Source organism: Camellia sinensis, chromosome 2 (genome assembly GCF_055761805.1).
Source record: "Camellia sinensis isolate YWXY chromosome 2, ASM5576180v1, whole genome shotgun sequence".
In the NCBI taxonomy this organism is placed as follows: Eukaryota; Viridiplantae; Streptophyta; class Magnoliopsida; order Ericales; family Theaceae; genus Camellia; species Camellia sinensis.
In genome coordinates, this window is record NC_138962.1 from 33,760,880 (window position 1) to 33,782,523 (window position 21,644).

Sequence of the window (21,644 nt, forward strand, 5' to 3'; positions counted from 1 at the left end):
ATCCAATTCTTCCAAGCCCAAGTCATCCAAGTCAAAGAATAAGTCCAAGTCAGCAAAGCCCATCACTGATCAGCCCAAATCAAAGGAAAAATCCAAGTCCAAGGTTAAGCCTAAATCCAAGTCATCCAAGGATGAGCTTCTCCAAATGGCTCGTCTCCTTATGGCCCAAGCCAAGTCAAATTTGGATAATAGTGATTCAGAAGAAAGTTCAGACAGTTCAAACTCTTCTGAATGTTTAACTACTCAAAATCCATATGGACCCGAATTTCAAGATGCTCAGGATCCATATGCCTAGTCACTTGTTCAACTTATCAACATTGGATTCTATATAGCTATAATTATCAGCTTCAATCAATACTCGTTTTTGAGAAAAGTTGCGGATATATATACCTATATTGTTTCCCTCAATCAACTTTACTGTTCACTATTCATCAAAAAGTCAACATTACTATTCCACATTTATCCTACCGACAAATTCAGCACAGTAAAAGGCAGCCATCAACTTTAGTCACTCACCGAAAGCAGCATACAGCTCCCATGTGCTCCTGATGCTCCTTTCAAGTTAAGATTATTCACTCACAAGGCTAACAGTATTCACTCACAAGGCTAACAGTAGTCTCTTTTGATTATAAAAGGGCCTCTTCAGTCAAGAATAAGGCAGAGTTAGAAAAAATTGAGAGAACTCATTCTTCAAGAAAAATAGCTATCTCTATAATTTTATTTTCAAGTTCGTTTTCAAGTTATGTATTTGAAGAACTGTTTGTTTTATTCCAGTAAACAATTGTAAGTTTATTATTTATGTTTATTTAAAACTGTTTTATTATTATTTAAACTGTGTTATTTTAGTGTTGTTTCCTTCTTCCTGCTTTTGTGTCTTTTGTATATATATATGTGTGAGGGTATATAATAAAAGAAATAATTTTTAAAATACTAAGGGATCTTGAAAGGATCTATATAATTTTTATTCTTTTCAAGGACTAAGTTAGACACTGAGAAGTCTATCACCCAATCCCCCTAAAAACATTAGTTACCAAAACTCCTATCTACATCAAGCAAGCGTGGGCTAAAAATATGAGTGTTCCCTCCAACTCCAATATATTCTTGCATAAATAAATCATATGCCCAAGTTGTAGGATTTTTAAATTTTTTGTTTTTTTATTATCGCTTTTAACACTATCATAGTACTTTAAAATTTTCATATCACAGTAATTGTATTTTTTATTTTATTTTATCTCATTACTATCGAATATCAAACTAAAAAGCATGCAAGATCCAATTATTTTCTTTACCTTATCTCTTTATTCTTGCACATCAAATATTGGCAATTTTCAGTTTTAGTCAAAAAGTCAAGATGTCACTATAAGTTGTTACATCACTCTCTCTACTTTTCTACACATCTTTTCATAAAAAATTAAAAAATTACTAAAATAGTCTGTTCCCAAACGAAGCCTAACTTTAGTTATTGTTTGGCTATAGTTTTTTTAGTTAACTTTTTTGAATTGGAACTTTTAGCTTGGGATTAAAAAGGTCGTTTGGCTTGGCTTTTTATGATTTTTTGATTTTTGTGAGAGAAAAAGTAAAATGATTATGGTTTGGATTGGATGTGACATTTTGTCTTATTAATTTATTTAGCTTATTTTATCTTTTTCTATTTTTTTAATCCAAAAGCCAATGCCAAAGGAAACCTTAAAGTAGACTTGGCCATCCTCTCCCTTCCCTTCTCCCTATTTTGTCTTGCGATCAAACATACAATATAGATCCAAAAATTACTATAAAATTGTAAAAAAACTATTTATTAAACTAGCAAATTGTGTGTATTTAAAATAAAATAATGACTAATAAAAGTCTAAAAATAATTTCAAAATGAAAATTGTTTTTTTGGAAACAGAAAAATTATTTTGTTTTGAAATAGAATTATTTTCGAAAATCACAAGTAAGAAAAGAAATTTCTTATTCAAGTATAAAACAAGAATAAAAATACACACTGTAAATTAATTAAATTAAATAAAACTAACAAATTATCGGTCAAACGAAATGCATAAATATAGAAAAGTCGAGGCGTGTGTTGGACACACTTTTCTTCAAATCGTTATGTGCTCACTAAGGTGCTCGAGAACAAATGACACCGACCTCCCAGCATGCAACAATTATATACTAGAATTTCAACACTACAAATTTGAGTCTAGCGAACAAACTATGTTGTGTTATCTCTTACAAGAAAAACAGAAGGACAAATATTCAGAAGTATGCACTGAAGGAGAAGGGAAGACGAATCAAGGAATTGCTTGGACAAGGTCTAAATTTATAGGCAACATGGTGACTGTTTGGATAGGTTTGGAAACATTCCGAACAGGTGCAAATCTGAAAACCACCAGAGTGAAGAGAGGTGACCGGAGAAGGAAGGGAAGCCACTGTCTGGGTTTGAATTTAAAAATTTCCCGCAAAAAATTTGAATTTCAATAAGGAAATTTGAAATCCCACAAAAGATTTTTGAAAAAATTCAAACGAATTTTATTCAAAAAATTAAAGTTAGGACCTGACCCACACCCGCACCCGGTCGGCAGCACGTGGTGGATTTGGGTGAAACATACTTTGTCCATAACTCCCTTTCTTACAAAACTTAGGGTGCCCCTTGGAGCGCATCCCAAGTATGTCAACCTAAAGTTTATATACTCATATAAACTCTCTTTGTTTTAATGTGAGACGAGCCATTTAATAAGCAAATCGACTCTGTCTCATCAACTTCTATTTCTATAAATTCGAAAATGATGTCAACTTCCCATTCACTCGAAAATATTTTTGACAAACCGTCTTCGAGGCATGATTCAACATGTGACAAAGAATACGTCACCACAGAGACCAACCTCAAATGGTGCATGGATCTCGCTTCAATTTGGACTCAAAATTGCTCAAAAATAAGTCCAGAAAACTCAAATTTTCAACAAAAATTTGTCATTATTATATTCAATATTTGTTTCCGCATAACATCCTATGGACTATCCAGACTGATCACCGAATGCAAATTTAAAATAAATCAAACATTTGCAACTCCAACAACAACAACAACAACAACAACAACATGATGATGAACTAAACAGAACAGCTCAAAAGTCAATTTCAATTCAAGAAAAGAAGCCAAGTGGGCCATTTTGCACAACCAAACTACCTTAGGCTTGATGCGAACCCTAAACTACTTTCTCACCCACCTCTCATTGCCACTTCCTTACACACACGGGACATGGAAAGGCACACTGTTTGAATTATAAATATAAATAGAGTTTTAAAATTAGAAAGATAAAAATAAATTGTTAAGAAATATAACTTATATTTCATTCATCTTTTCTTTTTCTTTTTTCAAATTCTTATTCAAATTCATAATGCAAATGTAGGATTTGGGTTTCATTGGAAGTCAAGGAACAGAACAAGTTGGTTGGTCAAAATGCTTGAGGTAGGCATCAGCCAACATGATGCCCAGTTGAACCTGTGACTCCGTGGTTAGGTGTAGGTTGTCATGCCCGAGTGCCAACCCCTTTGCGTCGACGCACACCATGTTGGGTAGATCAATGCTCTTTTGCGCCTCCCGCACCGTCTCCATATACTTCTCCCCTGATGCAATTGCCACCTGTTTATCCCAATTCTCATCCAGTTGTTTATCAAATCAGAAGTATCTCAAAACTTACATTCTTAACTAATGTGTGTTCCAATTGTGTGTTTGAAAAATGAATTCAAATAATGAGGAACAATTATGTTCTCAAAAGAGGTGAGTTTGATCCAATTTTCAAAACGTTTTTCAAATTTTCACTAAAATATTTATTTTTATTTTTAGGAGTACGTGCCACTCAATTTTCACTAAAATTTTCAAAACGTTTTTCAACTGTACTCCTAAAGAATTACATATATATACCTTTCTAAAAAAAAAGAATTACATATATATATATATATATATATTCCTTTTTCTTTTTTCTTTTTCTTTTTTTTTTCCCCTTTTTTCTTCTAATACACAAGACACCTTGGATTAGAACACAGAAATAGATGGATTAGTTGGTCCAATTGGATGAATAACGAGTAATCAAAAAAATAAATAAACCTAAGAAAATATTTATTTTTATTAGGTGTATTTCATTGGAATTTTTTTTTAATTTTGAATTTCAATTCTAGTTGCTTGAACTCTATACAAGCTGACTATTTAGAAATAGATGGATTAGTTGGTTCAATTGGCTGGATAATGAGTTATTGAAATAAATAAATAAATCTACGAAAATATTTATTTGAAATTATGTGTGTTTCATTGGAATTTTTTTTTTCCAATTCTTATTGCTTGAACTCTATAGATTTGACTATTATTAATATTATACATATCACTACAATAATTACCAATATTGTAATGATATAATAATTTTATTATTATTATTTTTTACGTTATCTCATCAAGATGACTCAATAATTTATTTTAATATTGACCATTTAAGTGCAAAGTATAAATTTAATATGAACTACGAGACAACAAAATGTGACAAAAAAAAAAGCCTGTCAACACAAAGGTTTGTTTTGAAAATTAGCTAAAAATTGACTTTTTAATTTTTAAAAAATATATATATATAAAAAAAAAAAAAGAGAAAAGATAACTTTAAATTAAATAATAATTAATTTTTAGCCAAATTCCCATTTATGACAAAAAATAGCAAAAAGCCCATCATACTTGAGAACAATTTAACCAGTACCATTTAAAAATTGGGAACTTATCAATAAGTCTCATATACAAAGTTCAAGATCTATCTAATCCCTAAATAAAACACTTACACCAATTAGTCCTATATATTTTTAATTGTTACCAAAAAATCTTTTTTTTTTTTTTTTTCAATTTATAGATGTTGTTACATTCTACTACCGTCGAACTTCCGTCAAACGGTTACCGGAGACTCGTCGGAATATTCAACATCATCAGAAAGTCGTCGGAGTATCGTCAGAAATTCACCGAAGTGTTAAGAACGTTAATGGAAGTCGCCGGAATGTTCAGAACGTTCACGGAACATTAAGAACATCATTGGAAATTCACCGGAATATCCAGAATATCGCCGGGGAAAAAAATAATAAATGGAGAAATAAGAGTGAAAAAATATAACAAAATGTGCTAAATATTGATAAACTAAAAGAAAAAAAATGGAACGACAAAAAATAGCAACAATGGAAAAAACATATGTTATTTTTCAATTATTGTAAGGTTTAAACAAATAATCTCCAATATTAATCAAACTGAAAAGTAAGTTTTGAAACTGTAAAATATTACAGTTTCAAAATAAAAATCTATTAAGTATTTATTCTTATTAATCAAACTGAAAAACATGTTATGAAACTATAAAATTTTACAGTTTTATACCATGATTCATTCCAGCACCAAAAAAATTTGAAACTGTAAAATTTTACAGTTTTCACCGCCTGTAACTAAAACTCAAAAATAACTTGTTCAGAACTTAAAAATTTTCTCCATTAGAACAGAAAAAGAGAAATGTATAAAAAAAAAAAAAAAAAAAAAAAGAGATCGAAGAAGAGAGTATTGTACTCCGACAACTATTTTTTGTTTGGATATAACCGGATCTGATGTAGATCTACTTAGATCTGATGTAAATCTACACAGCACCAAAAAAATTTGAAACTGTAAAATTTTACAATTTTCAACGCCTGTAACTAAAACTCGAAAACAACTTATTTAAAACATAAAAATTTTCTCCATGAGAAGTGTATAACAAAAAAATATAAAAAAAAATAAGAGATCGAAGGAGAGAGGCGAATATAGAGACAGGATTGTACTCCGACAACTATTTTTTGTTTAGATCTAGCCGAATCTAATATAGATCTACTCAGATTTGATGTAAATCTACATCAGATCTGATGTAAATCTACTCGTCTTCTTCGTCGGAAATATATCTTTTTTATTGTTGGTGAGAGTAAAGTAAGTAGTCGGTGGTTGTCGGTGAATCCCAATCAATGATAGTCGTCGGTTACCGGTGACTATATATCGAAAAGAGAAAGAGAAAGAGAAGAAGTAAGATATGGTTACCCATCAACAATCGTCGAAAAACTGATAAAGAAGAAGAGAGGTAGAGAAAAGAAATAATAACCTTATAAGACTTTTGGGTATAAGTAAAAAATTATGAGACTAAATAGATTACACGTTTTTCAAACAAGACTTACCAATAATTTTCCCTTTAAAAACAAAAAAACTCAACAATGAAAAACATGAATCGCAAAACAATCTCGAGTTCTTGACAAACTCATGATGAAAGCTTTTCTAAAATTGAACTCACTCACCTGAATAATTGGTAGCGAAGGAGAGTGAAGATCACCACGCAAATCACAAACGAGTCTCTCCATATTCGCCTTATACGACTCAGCATCGTCTCTCGTCAACGTATCGCTCTCTCCTTGATACCACAGCACCGCCTTAATCTCTCCTTCCTTCGCCGCCTCTTTAGCCCTCCTCACCATATCCTCATACAACTGCTTCCCACGTGCCCACTCCTTAATGGCCGTGCCTCCGACGGCGCAGGGTACCAGCCCTACAACCCCCACCACCCGATCCTTGACGGCGTTAGCAAACGACATTCCGGGACCCACCCCGCAGGCTTTCTTGGAGTCGATGTCGGCGTGGAGAGGATCACGCGCCGCCTCCCAGCGGAGGTCGGAGTTGAGGCGGAGGATGGTGGAGGGATCGGGGTTGCACTCCTGTGGAACGACGCCGTCCCAGTGTTTGTCTTTTGTCACGCCGCCTCGGCCGGCCATGTTGCTCTGGCCTGAGAGTATGAAGATCTGGAGTTTGGTTTGGGTAGAATTGTTGGTTTCCATGGGTTTGGATTGGAGGTTGGTTGGTTTTGGTTGGTATGTGGTTTGATGGAAAGGATGGGAAGGTGTGGGAATTTAGGGATGCAGCTGAGCACAAGACTGAAGATTACTTTTTAAGTTGGGTCCATTGTACCATCTCCATGTTAGCCTCCGTTTGGGGAGTGGGTTGACTTTTTGGTTTTTTGACTTTTTGATTATTTTAGTCTGGGCTATTTTAGCCTGGTTTGGGAAGGACTTTTTGACTTTTTAACTTTTTTAGTTTTTTTTGTGAGAGAAGATTGTAATGATTATGGGTTGGATTTGATGTTTTATTTTTTGTGGCTAAAATAGCCTATTTTGTTTTTTGTGGCTATTTTAGCCAAAAAAACCTGGCTTTTTGCTTGCCAAACGGAGGCTTAGTTAAATTTGTCATCAAATTTAAATTTGATAAAAAATATATATGTATATTTTTTAATTTTTAATAGTTTCATTAAATAGGTATTAAATTTAAGATTTTACTCTTTTTTTTATCAAATTAAAAATTAATGTGTCTTTTATTAAATCACTGTTTATAACCATTTGATTTTCACCACCAAATGTCTCTCCGAATGTCTCCTAGATGATCACTTCAAGGTAAAAATTTGTAAAAAAATTACACTGGTTGGTTGATCCCCCGATCGTCCGTCTGACCGATCCCTTAGATGGCCACTTCAAAGCAAAAAATTGTGAAAAATTCACACTTGCCGGTCGACCGACCAGACATCCGCCCAATGGTCCGCCTAGTCAACCATTGTTCTGATAAAGTTTCAAAAATTTCTGTTAAAACACTTAATATTAAATGAAACTTTTACTCATATTTGATAAAAAATTTAATATACCATTAAAAATGCTCTTAATATGGATGAGCTCATCTTAATATTTGATCTTTTTCATATTTCTTCACACACACACACACACACACACACATATATATATATATATATATATATATATATATTTTAATCTCAATATGGAAAATATAGTTTATTTTTAAAATTTCACAATAAAAATTACTTATATAAAAAATTAATTTAATTGAAAAATTTATAAATATAAAAATAATTTGTATTTTATTTTATGAAATTAACAATAATATCGAATAGGAGGGAAGCTTATTCGGTCCATTAGAGTAGAGCAAGCCTCTTGTTGGAGTCAGATATTTATTTTGTTTTAAAAAGCAGTGCAAGCAGGCTTTTGCGTGGAGTGTACTGGTTGCGCCAAGGTTGGGCCTAGTGCAAGTTACCAACTTGTAATCTAATATGTTACCAACTTGTTTGCTTCCAAACAAAGACAAGGAACAGACACGAATAGACAAAAGAGAGGGAGGAGGGGGAGTTGAACAAAAAAATATATATAAATGGAAGATAAAATTGGCAAGACTTGTAGTCACTATCCTTTTCTTTTGTTTTCCAGTTTTTTAACAACCTCATCTCTTTCACTAACCAATGGCTCTAGTTTTTATTGGAGAAATTTGTCTAACAAGTGGCAAATACTAATAAATAATAAATATTTCAAGATTATTCACATAATCGAAACATTTAAATAATCAATTTGGCATAATATAGTCAATATTAATTCTGTAATGACAATATTTTTAATTTATTAAAAAGTTCTCCAATCTCAGCATCACACAAAAATGTTTTTTTTTTTTTTTCCTTCAAATCACCCAAACCAAATGGAATGTCAACTTACCCATACTTATACAGACTAGGTAGGCTCATAAGGGCCCAGGTCCAACCCAACTACCCTAGACAAGGCAAAGTTTAGACCAAAGTTCGACCCAAAGTGAACAAGTTTGAAAGCCGGTACCGGCGTTGAATGTGCCTACCAGACCTCCCAATCTACCTAGAGGTCCCCAAGATTAGTTTGGGAGGTTAATGGGCCAGCAGACCGACCGATATCTTAGATCCAAGGAACCAAACTCCCCCGTGGACATACAACTTGTCACACTCAGGCCAGGTTAATGGGCCAGCAGACCGACCGATATCTTAGATCCAAGGAACCAAACTCCCCCGTGGACATACAACTTGTCACACTCAGGCCGGCTTTAACTTTTTCGGGACCCAAAACAAATCATAAATATGAGACCTTCTATATATATTAAAAAAAAAGTTGATCAAAAGATCATATATTGAATTTTGTTTTAAATTTTTACATTTAATAATGCTTACAAAAAGACTATTATAATTTACTTAAGGAATTATTTGGAATGTTTTAAATAAGTGCACTTTTTATTTTTTTAGATTAAAAAATTAAGAAAAAAAAAATAGATGTTTGAGTTAACCTTTTGACTTTTTACGAAAAAATGTGTATTAAAAAATTGTATAAATTAGTGTGTAGGAAGAGTTTTGACAGTATAGGTTGTACGGTGGCAGCAAGGTTTGCAGAGTGGTGTAATAGGAAATAGTTGCCTCCTTTTCGATGAACCATTTGGACGGTGCTCTTTGACTAGTGGGAGCCCCACCACGGGTCCTGTTTTGCTAATCGGAACCGTTTAATATGTACAATTCGTCGAGTATTATATGTTTGTAAAAAATCACATTAATCGGATAGCTATAGCTATATGATCGGATTAGTTTTTTTGTCAACCGTTAACTATAACATCATCCATTTTTTATACAAAACTGATTTGATTATGCAGTTAGCGATATTCGATCAACGTGATTTTTTACAATCATATAATACTAGACAAGTTCTACACATTAAACGGTTCGGATTATCAAAACGGGACCCGTGGTGGGCTCCCACGGGCCCAACATTGCCGTCCAACTTAGTGAATATATATATATATATATGTATTTTTTTTTTGTGTTCATTTCACGGTACTTTTCCATCAATTCAGTATCTTTTACGGTGTAAAGTTGGTTTGTATTAAAATATTATGTATATTAATTTTTTTTATTTTTAATTTGTGAATAGTGATGATTTTTTTTTTTATAACTTTTTGACTTTTTAATTTTTTTTTTTAATATCTCAAACCAAGCCTAAATATATAACAAAGTTTATAATAATAAAACCGACTAAAATATGAGTTGGAGTATCAAATAAAAACTAAATTAAGTCTTCTATTCTTTGTGTTTTTATTTATTATTTATTTATTTTATTTTTTCATATACAAAATCATACTTTTTAAGTGTGGGGACATAATTTTTGAATGACAACACGTGGTCGAGGTGTCACCGAAGTGTCAGCCGATGTGTCACGTGTCCTGATCATGACGCCGAGATGATAAGAAATTGGAATCCGAGATAAGCGGATAAGGGACAAGAGTCCTAGAATAGGATAGGACTTCAGTTTGGATAAACATAAGACTCTTAGAGAGTTTATCCCAATCCTACTAGGAGTCCAAGATTAGCAGTAATCCTAAGTCCATTGAAGCTAGACTTCTATTGGGATTAGGTAAGTGTTGGCTATAAAAGAGAGACACCTCCATGGGTCTAAGATATGCTTTTTGTATTCTGAATAGTGAGTTAAGCACTTTTGCTATCTTTGAGAGATAACTGACTTGATCGTCGGAGTGCCCCCGAGTGGATAAACCACCGCCAGAATATCTTCTTTTTGTGACAAGTCGTTCGGGCTTAATCTATTATGCCAGTGTTCTCCAGCTAAATGCTTGATTGGTAGTGTGGTCGGAAATTGACACCCACACTAAGAATAGTGACATGTTTGATATAGTTTATTTAAAATTAATAACATCATCATAATGCTAACTTAATCCTCAATCATTACAAATCAAATAATCAATGAAAGTAAACATAAAAAATAATAAAAATATGTAATCATAACAGACAATATATATAATCAAGAGTTTAATTACCTAAAAGTCTTATTTACAAATGTTATGGTAGAAAATTAGTTTTTTTTTTGCACATATTTTTTGTTTTAGTTTTTCCAATTTGAAAGTTGATATTTTAAAGTTTTGAAAATGAAAATAAATGTCAAATTATCATATTCTTTTATAGATAATCATAAATGATAAACAATCATTGTTTGAAAGGTAATTCCGCCTATTAAAAATTTAATGGGACTTAAAGATTCAAAAAATCTTAGTTAGGACTTAATGGAGTATGAATTCATAAATTATGACTTGTATATAAATGCCCCCAACAATGCTAGGTAGCTCAAAATTTTGTGGCTCAAATGGTTCAAATCACTCAAAACGACGTCGTTTTGAGTGGAAATGAGTGTAAAACGATATCGTTTTGACAGATTTGAGCCATTTGAGCCACAAAATTTTAAACTACCAAACATTTTCCAAATGCCCCTATGATCAAATAAATATTTAATCAAACAAAATAAGAATTCATCTCTGTTACTGAGTTTGTATCTTGAAACCCAACTTTATTTTACAAATTTAGACTTTCCATCATAGTTGAACAAATTAAAAACCCAAAAAAAAAGAAAGAAATATGATAGTTCTTCAATTAGTTTTTTTTTATAAAAAAAAAATAGATGAATCTTTTTAATTCTTGTTACTGACAGAAACCAACAAATAAAAACTTTAGTTTTACTATATATTTGTAATTATATCTCAAATGTATTTAAAATATGAAGTGAGTCTTCAAAATGTTGGGCATTTTTATTCAGATTAAGCCTCTTTTTATAAGAAATTTTATACTTTTCTAACTCAAGTGAATCTTTTTTTTCTCTAAACTAATACAATATTTTCTATAATTTTAGAGCCTTGTTTTTAAAAACATTTTTTGATAACCAAAACAGCTGTTTTGTGGGCTTTGCCCCAAAGCTGGCCATGGTCACCCCCTGTGCAAACGAAACAACAATGAGCATAAAGACACCAACTAAGCCACGTGGTTATAAGTAACTCGTGATGTATTATTAAAACAAAAAAAGCACCGACTCATGTAGAAGTGATGATTAAAGAATAGGTGAATTATATTATGCACACTATCCTATCATATTATATTTGTATTTTTAATTATATTATTTTATTTTATAATTATAATATTATTTTGAAATATTTAATTATAATTTTTTTGTATTTAGTTGTGAATTTTTTTTTAAATTATTATTCAAAAAATATAAAATTATATTATTGTTTTAACAATTATAAGGGCAAATTACATATACTTCCCTTGAGATTTGACTAAATTACAGATACCTCTTGAGGTTTCAAAAATTACATCCTGCTCCTAAAGTTTATATTTTCATAATAATTTGCCCCATGAGGTTTAAATTTCATAACAGATTATCCCTTAATTTATTATGCAAATATAGCATTCAGAAAAAAATTTATAATTTTTCAAACCTCGAAAAGATATTTATAATTTAACCAAACCTCAAGAGTACATGTAATTTGCCCCAATTATAAAGTATGTACCAATTGAGATAAGGACTCAAACATACCATGTGAAAAATACCTTATATAAGTCATTTCACAATCTAAAAATCGTACCACTAGAAATTATCTTATTTTCTAAACAGTCTTTGACCAGCACAGCATAACAGTGCATGCTTAAGACTCATCTCTTTTTCTAATCGGACCGAATGAAGAACCATCCAGTTGCTCTACCGATCACATTATCATCTTAATCATGACATGTACATAAAAAAAGTAACCCATGATCTTGGTGTTACAACAATCCCAATTACTAAATAACAACTGTCCTATAAAAAGAGTCTATGCTATACCTTAAATTAAGGGCCAACAAAGACGAACAAAGTCAAGAAAATGCTTATCATCTTCAAAAGATACTACTATTGCCAACAATCGATTAATCATTAATTAACCAGTCAGACACACAAAGCCCTTTTTTGGTTTTTTAACCAGCATTACATCCCCTTCTTTTATGCAACATCCCAAGTCAAAAAGACCAAACAACGGCCCTCCATCATCAATGCAAATTCGAGCTTGACATTTTATCGAGCACTTGGAGTGCTTCTTTCATGGAAGGTCTTTTCTGCGGCACCAACGAAGCACAACCAAACCCTAACTTAAAGCATGCCAGCAAAACATCTTCCCTCCCCTCCACGTCACCCCGGATTGCCACGTCAGCCATCCTAAAAAACCGGTTCTTGTCCTCCGCCGCTGAACCGGCGGTCCACTGGCTTAATTCCCGGTCCGAGAAAACCCTCCCGGTCAAAAGCTCGAGCAGAACAATCCCAAACGAATAGGTGTCCCACCTAGGGTTCGGCTTGAGGGTTTCGAGAGACTCGGGGGCGTGGTAAGGGGATGTGCAGCCGACGAAGCCGAGACTGGTAGTGGTGGTGGTGGGGAGGTCGCCGCCGTCGTGGGAGGCGGAGGTGGAGCGTCTGCTGCCGAAATGGCGGGTGGCGACGGTGGGTTGGTGGTGGTGGTGGTGGTGGTGGTTGTTGGGGGCGGAGGAGATGAGGCGGTCGAGGCCGAAGTCACTGATGATGGGTTCCATATCTGGGGTGAGGAGGATGTTTGTTGGTTTGATGTTGCCGTGGACTTGTTTTTTGTCGTGGATGTAGGTTAGTCCGCGAGCCACTCCTCTTGCTATCTTGAGCCGGACTTCGAATGGTAGGCGAATTGGAGAGGACCCCATTTTTTCTGATATTTTGAAATTAGAAAATTAATTTAGAATCAATAATTTAAATAGTTTGGAAAGACAAATAAGTGTACTTTTTGACTTTTTATGAAATATGGGTTGGGTTTAGGTTGGGTTTGAAGTGATGTGTTAGAGAAGTGATGTGACTTAAATAAGATGATGTGACTTAAATAGGATAGTAACTTTTTGCCTTTTTGTCTTTTTTTAATTATGCCAAACTTGAATTCTTGTGAGACTTAAAACAAGGAAATAAAAAATACGTATTTTATTTTATTTTTAAAAATGATACTATCACATAATTATAGTAGAAGATTTGGTATAAAAATTCAAATAATTTACAAATAATTTTTTGTGTACCAAAAAAAAAAAAAACCAAGAATGATAGGACAGTGATATTTGTAAATTCTAAACCATAATAGTGAATATTTTGATTTGAAATAAAAAAATGACAAATAACCAAATTATTCAGTACAAAAATTTTGTACAAAAACTATATTTGTATAACATTACTATTTTCAAAACTATTATATACTTAGAATAATACTTTAAAAAATATTGTACAATATACATCATAATGTGATTGAATTCAGATTATTACTAAAAAATGTCTACCAGATGATATTTATCTACAAAAATAAGCTATTCCTAAATAAGTCTAACTGCACAAATGAATCAAACAGAATGGTCATAGATGTTAGATAAAGAGTGAGTCTCACATGTAAAACTCATTTTTTGACTCACATTCATAGCCTCTCTCCTTTTTCTTTTTTCTTTTTTGACATCATAGCATCTGCAGTCCTTGACCCTGAGGTAACCAGTTGTCAGTCAAATTTAACCCAATCCATAAAAAGTAATCTACTACCGAGGCACCCAATGGACCTCATCTACACGCTATAGAAGGGGCCAAGTATCAATGGAGTACAATGCAGAGTCTCCGCAAAAGCCCGCCCCCCAAGATTCGATCATGACTCACCCCTATAGAACGCAATGCGTTGTCCATGAGACTACCACCTCCGGTGGTACATTTATAGCCTATTATGTGAATTTCATATGTGCTCTTAGCACTGCTGTATACTTGGTTTCTAAGAGGTGGTTTGAAATTTGAGCTTATAGAGAAATATGTGCTCTTAGCACTGTTTTACACTTGGTTTCTAAGAGGTAGTTTGAAATTTGACCTTATAGAGAAATATCAAATGTCCATTAGTAATAATTTAACTTATGTTGTGTTTTGTTGGGGGATTTGGAGAGGGATTTGGAAAGGGAAATGGAAAAGATAGGTGAAATATGAAAAAATCATGCCTATATTTCACATAGTTTCACACACCTTTTCCATTTCTCTTTCCAAATCCCTCCTCAAATCCCTCAACCAAACACACCATTAGTAACTCGCTAAGATTCTATCACAAAACAAGAAAAATGAAAGGTTCTTATATATAATTTTTTTTTAACCGAAGTTGAACTTTCCATATGCCTAAGCCAACTATATGCTCTTAATAATAAATGAAACAATAAACAAGTTGTAGACTCAACTGGCAGTACCTAAAAGTAATAGAGGCCTCGTTTGGGAACAGGTTAATTTAATAACTTTTTGGCTATTTGGCTAAAAAGGTAAGTAAAAAAAACTTGTATGTTTGGGATGACTTTTTGACTAATTACGAAAAGATGTGCAAAAAGTAGAGAGAAAAGAGAATCTTTGACTTTTTGGTATGGGTTGTTGGCTTTTTGGCTAATTTAGTAACTTTTTGGCTAATTGGCTAAAATAACCTCTTGCCAAACGAGGCCAATGTCTGTACTTGTATTTATTTTTTTAAAATAATATTTCCTTTAATGAATTTGTGTATAAATCTTGTTACTGAAACCAGTGAGATTCCTAGTTATCACAAATAAACATAGAAGTGTTTTGGGGTGAGGCCTAAGCTGAAGATAAATGCATATATACTTGAAGGAATCTTCACGAGCTTAACACCAAAAATCAAAAAGTCAGTAAAATAAAGTCATATAAAGGTTCTTGAAATAAATGGTATTTTAGGAAATTGGTAAAAAGTTGATTTTTAACTTTTTTTTAGTAAAAAAAATTTAGCATTTTAGGTAATGACTTGGGTAAAAAAACTAATTTTTTTGGTTAAAAAAAACAAAAAATTAACTTTTTGCTAGCTACAAACCTAAATGTGAGAACATGGGTTTGGCTTATTGGCCCTGTTTAGTAGAACTTATTTCTATCTTATTTCAACTTTTAGCTTAATTTAAGCTATTTTGATGTGTTTGGTTCATCTTAATAATACAGCTTATAGCTTTTTGTAAATCAAAAATCAACTTATTCTTTGGTGGGAGAGGAGAAACTTAATTTATAAGTCAAAAATCAACTTATGTTCACAGTTATAAGCTTTAAACTGTTAGGCTATAAATTATAATCACTTTCGCACAGTCCTACCAAACGGGGGTTTTCATATAGGTATGGGTACGGTCTCTCTCCCTAGGGCAGATTCTCTGCTAGCCACAAAACAAACCCTATCAATGGAGGGAATATATGCCTCATTCCTTATTCTACACTCTGTGAGGTCAGTTTCATTAGTAGGGCCTAGGAATGTCTTATAAGATTTCAGATATACTTCAATTTGGTGAAATGAAAAAGCTTAAAATTTTTAGAAAAATGTTTGGTGGTCACAAATTATGTGGCTCAAATGGTCCGAAAATGTCAAAACGACGTCGTTTTGGCATTTTCAGAGTTGTTTTGTACCCAAAATGACGTTGTTTTGACATTTTTAGGCTATTTAAGCCACAGAATTTGTGGCTACCAATCATTGCCCGAAAATTTTAACATTGAATTTGAATCATAAATTTAAATAGAAATTTAAAAAAAAAACAAAAATAATTTATATTTCATTAATATCTCCGCATTCTATCAAAAATATTAATAATTTAAGAGTAAAAAATAAACATTAAACCCACAATTTTTAAAAATTTATGATTTTTCCAATGATTTTTAATGAAGCAAAACACTTTGCTAGCATCATATTCTTTTTCAAAGATTCCTATCATACAAATATAATCTAAAATTTCTGAAGATCAATCAAGTTCAGTATTTCGAACCCAAGCTTGAGATTCCTTTTCCTCCTCTTCTCTTCCTCCAAATAATTCCTATCCATTTAGCTCTCATGAAATGCATGCTTTTTTCACTTACTAGAAATAAAAATAAAAATAGCAATACTACTTTTACAGGAAAAAAATCACTACAAAATAAATAAATACATTAATAATAATATGTGATTCAAAGTTATTATGATAAAGGATCACATCTAAAATAAATATGATAAAGGATCACATCTAATAACTTTGAAGTCAAAGTTATTATGATTTCAAAGTTATTATGATAAAGGATCACTAATTTTTCTATGCACATAAATTTTCCTAAATAAAAATGCGTACTTAAAAATTTTGAGAATTATTTAACACTTGTATTATAAATGTGCTTAAAAAAAAGAAAAAGAAAAGAATATTTCATTATTTTTAATCATTTTTACAATTTTGAGAATGAAATTATTGAATAAGGCTTCGTTTGGCTAAAGAGATTAGAGCTAAATTAGTTATTAAAAATAAAATAGGTTAAAAAATTAATAAAATAAAATATCATATCAAGTCATAATCAATTTATTTTTTCTTTCACAAAAATTAAAAAAATTAATCCAAACAAATTTTTTAATCCCAAATTAAAAAAATTCTAACTTAATAAAGCCAACTAAAAAAATTTTGACAAACGTTTTTGCCAAGAACTAAACTTGAGTTTCGTCCCTAAACAGTAAGGCCCTGGTTGGAATAAGATTTTCAACCAAGAGCATCTCTGACGATTGTTGCTATAATACCATTATTATTGCTATAATTTGATAATGAATAGTATTATTTTGTCAAATTATAGCAATGGTGCTCCAATGATCACTTACTATTTTGTCAATTTTCAACCAACTTTCCCTCCAAGTTTATATGTGTTGTTTGGATATAAGTTTTTTTGTGATTTTATTTTTGTTTATTTTTTGTCTTTTATGACTTTTTTTTAACTATTTGTAAAAAAAATTATATATTTATATTATTCCCGACTAGACAAATATAAAAAATGAAAAAAATTAGAAAAAAAATTAAATATAATTCAATAGAAAAATTAAATAGAAAAATTAAATAGAAAAATTAAATTTGAAAAATTACTTGATTTTCTACTGTTTCAATTCTGTTTTTTCAACTGAATTTGGAGCCACAAATATGTTCATATTTGCTGATGTGGCATGTTTGGCAATTGCTATTTTACTTGCCAAATTTAAGAACAGATATGGCATGTGCTATCTTTGGCAAGTAAAATAGCAAGCCATTGGAGACCCACTTTTTATCACTATTGCTAAATTATAGTTTTGGCAAATGTTTTGAGAGCTTCATTAGAGCATCTCCAATGATTGTTGCTATAATACCATTGTTATTGTTATAATTTGGCAATGAATAATGCTATTTTGTCAAATTATAACAAGGTGCTCCAATGGTCACTTGCTATTTTGGCAATTCTCAACCAACTTTCTCTCCAAGTTTGTAAGTGTTGTTTGGATATAAGTTTTTTTGTGATTTTATTTTTGTTTATTTTTTGTCTTTTATGACCTTTTTTTAACTATTTGTAAAAAAAAAATTATATATTTATATTATTCCCGATTAGACAAATATAAAAAATGAAAAAAATTAGAAAAATTAGAAAATATATATATATATATATAATTCAATTTGAAAAAATAAATAAATTAATTAAATTTGAAAAATTACTTGATTTTCTACTGTTTCAATTTTATTTTTTCAATTAAATTTGGAGCCACAAATATGTTCATATTTGCTGATGTGGCATGTTTGACAATTACTATTTTACTTGTCAAATTTGAGAACAGATATGGCATATGTCATCTTTGGTAAGTAAAATAACAAGCCATTGAAGACCCACTTTTTATCACTATTGCTAAATTATAAGTTTGACAAGTATTTTAAGAGTTCCATGGAGATGCTCTTAGAGATGCTTTAACAAGTCAAAAATAAAGTTATCAAATTATTATTTTTTCAAAAAAAATTATCAGTAAAAAAATCAATTCTTAACCCCACGAAAATACAAGAGACACGTGTGTTTGGTGCTTTTGCATGAGTTGTTGGTATGATGCAAAGCACACAATAATTTCTCTATAACTGTAATGGAAAAATTATTTAGCCTCCGTTTGGCAAGGGCTTTTTCAGGTTTTTTTGGCTATTTTAGCCACAAAAAACAAAATAGGCTATTTTAGCCATAACAAACAAAACATCACATCCAACCTATAATCATTACATTCTTCTCTCACAAAAAAAGTCAAAAAAGTCAAAAAGCCAAAAAGTCCTTCCCAAACCAAGCTTTTTAGCCCAGGCTAAAATAGCCAAAAAAGTCAAAAAGCCAAAAAGCCAACCCACTTCCCAAACGGACTTTTAACAATCCCAAATACCACGTGACGACCCTAAGTACGGAAAATTATTCAATACTTCAAGAATATCATATATCTATATTCTAAATTAATCATTAATTACTTAATCTTTTTCCTATCTCAATATAAATCGTGGACCTTTATATCTCTTCACTAATCAAAATCTTAAGGAATGCCGCGTATCTATACTCCGAGACTAAATAATTACCTTCAATTAATCAGTTTCATATTGTCCCCATTTGTAACATAAATCACAGGCTTCTATCCTTTTTTTATCCATCAAAATATTTTATAAAGCAGCACAGTGTATATATTTCGAAAATAGCGAATAATATCACATAAAGCGATCGAAGTTCACGGGTTTTACGGGAGAAAAACCAGCGTACTATAGCAAAAAACCACACAATTTGACTAACATGCACACAAACACACAGAGAGGAGGGGGGGGGGGGAGAGAGAGAGAACTTACTGTAACCAGCAGTACTAGCGAGGCTGCCATTGGACACATAGTCGTAGATAACGAGCTTCTCATCTTCTCCCCAGTAAAACCCCCTCAACCGTACCAAATTCGGGTGTCGCAACCTCGCCACAGCCCTCACCTCGTTCTCAAACTCCTTCTTTCTCCTCGTTCTCTCACTTCCTCCCTCTCCTATCCTCCTCACTGCCACCGCACTCCCATCTTCCATAACCGCCTTGTACACTATGCTCGACCCACTCGAACCCAACACATGCGCCGTAGCTTTCAACAATGTCTCCAGTTCCAATTCCTTCTCTCCCTCCATCATCACCACTTTCCTCTCTCTCTCCTCCACCACCACACCACCACCATTGTTATTTTCATGATCAGAATCAGACCCAGTTGTCCCTTCTTCCAAATTTGGAACGCTCACGCACGACCAAGTTGCCTGATTCTCTTCTTTCTCTTTGCTTTTGTCGCTTTTATCGAAGCTCTTCTTCTTTTTCTTCTTCAATTGGTAGATGTAGAGGAAGATCATGGCGAGGATTCCGATTCCAGCTAAGTCTCCGACTGCGATGCCGGCGATTGAACCCGGTTTCAGCTTGCTCTGTTGCTGACTCTGATTCCCATTTGGGGTTGTTGAAGATGAGTTTGATTCTGGGTTTGAATCGATTGTTTTGGGTAATGCTGCGATTGCTGGAGTGGATGTTGTTGTTGAATTGACAGTGGGTGGGGTTGAGAGTGTTGATGGGATTGTGCATTGCTTCTTCAGAGGCTTCCCGCATAGATCAGCATTGCCAGAAAAAGACTCTGTTTTCTGGTTCATCAACGCCATTGATTGAGGGATTTCACCGCTGAGATTATTGAACGAGAGATCGATTGAAGAATTCGCCGGAATAGTTTTAGCGAATTCTGAAGAAACCGACCCAGAAATCTTGTTGTACGAGAGATTCAAGTATCTCAATCTCTCTCCACCAAAATCATCAGGTAAAGAGCCATTGAAAAGATTCGAAGACAGATCTAGAACCTCCACAAAATCAAACCCACTGGGAATTCCACCGGAAAAATAATTACTTCTGAGATTAACGACAGTGAGATTTTGCAGAGTGGTGAAATTTTTTGGGAAAATTCCCGCAAGGGCATTGTCGGAGAGGTTGAGAAGTCGAAGGCCGGATGGGCCGCCGGCGAGCTGAGGAAGCTCGCCGGAGATCATGTTGTTAGACAGAGAGAGGACTTGGAGCTCCGAAGCGTTGTTTAAGAGTGAAATTGGTAGAGTACCATTCAAGAAATTGTGGGAGAGATCGAGAGTTCGAAGGTGTTGAATCAAACCCAAGTCTTCTGGGATTGAACCCAGAAGCTGACAGTTTGGGAGGACTAAGCTTATGACTCGAAGCATGTCGGGAGTGGCAAAGGAGGTTTCGATTTGAGCGCAGGTTATGCCAGTCCACAAACATGGAGTGTCGTTGGTGTAGTCCCAGTTGTCAAGAACAGAGAGTGGGTCGCTGAGAACAGAATACTTGAAAGAGAGCAAGAGAGACCCATCTGAGTTGAGAGCTAAAGAGCGGCCCCAAAGAAGAAGAAACAGAGTAGAGAACCACCAAAGGTGGAGACTTTCACTTGTAGCAGTGTTTAAGCCCATGATCATCTCTGCAACTGATCATTCATCGCTTCCACATATATTAGAAATGTAGATAGATAGAGAGAGAGGGTAAACAACTACAGAAATGATTGTTTTGGTGACCAAAACGATAACAGAGAGAAAGGAGAGAGAGAGGGTGAAAATGAGGGGATTTGGTGGGTTGCAGGCTTTTGCAGAGAGAGACAAACAGAGAGGAACAGGTTCTCTTTTTTAAATATGCTCTCTAATGATGATTTGATATTGATATAAAGGTTACGTTCAAAAAAAAAAAAAAAAACTATATTGATATAAAGGTGAATTAAATGAGAAGTTATTTGGTGGGTTGGGGGCATGACACGTTCTGCCCAAACGTATTGTGATTATTAAAGAAAATAATACTCACAATTTTATATTAGGTGATTAAAAAATATGAGAGAGTATAATAAATTATGACTGATTAATAATATGATGACGTGACGTCTTAGCCAAAACATAATTTTTCTACTTAAACATAGGATTTTAAGTAAAGTTGGTGGAGTTTATTTTAAAGGGTTCGGACGGTCTCTAATCTAGATTTGGAACAGTCTGGTCTAGTTTGGCTCATTACATTCACTTTTTGGTCTCTTTTGGATAATCAAAATCGTTTACATTTTAGAATTTGTTGACTGCATTCTTCCTGTAAAAAATCACGTGGATCGGATAACGGATACTAT

At 32.9% G+C, this 21,644-nt stretch overlaps 2 protein-coding genes across 2 annotated transcripts; both read right to left on the reverse strand.

Moving 5' to 3' along the window:
* Window positions 1-3,086: 3,086 nt before the first annotated feature.
* On the reverse strand, window positions 3,087-6,975 carry LOC114273387 (carbohydrate esterase, putative (DUF303)). The gene is made up of 2 exons (XM_028215165.2): window positions 6,310-6,975; window positions 3,087-3,622 (listed from the first exon to the last, which is right to left on the reverse strand). Exons 1-2 carry the CDS (start codon window positions 6,841-6,843, stop codon window positions 3,410-3,412), a joined length of 747 nt encoding a protein of 248 aa, XP_028070966.1. The 5' UTR covers window positions 6,844-6,975; the 3' UTR covers window positions 3,087-3,409.
* A 5,370-nt stretch (window positions 6,976-12,345) lies between these two features.
* LOC114273388 (putative LRR receptor-like serine/threonine-protein kinase At4g37250) lies at window positions 12,346-21,203 on the reverse strand. The gene is made up of 2 exons (XM_028215167.2): window positions 19,326-21,203; window positions 12,346-13,390 (listed from the first exon to the last, which is right to left on the reverse strand). Exons 1-2 carry the CDS (start codon window positions 20,956-20,958, stop codon window positions 12,711-12,713), a joined length of 2,313 nt encoding a protein of 770 aa, XP_028070968.2. The 5' UTR covers window positions 20,959-21,203; the 3' UTR covers window positions 12,346-12,710.
* Window positions 21,204-21,644: the final 441 nt, after the last annotated feature.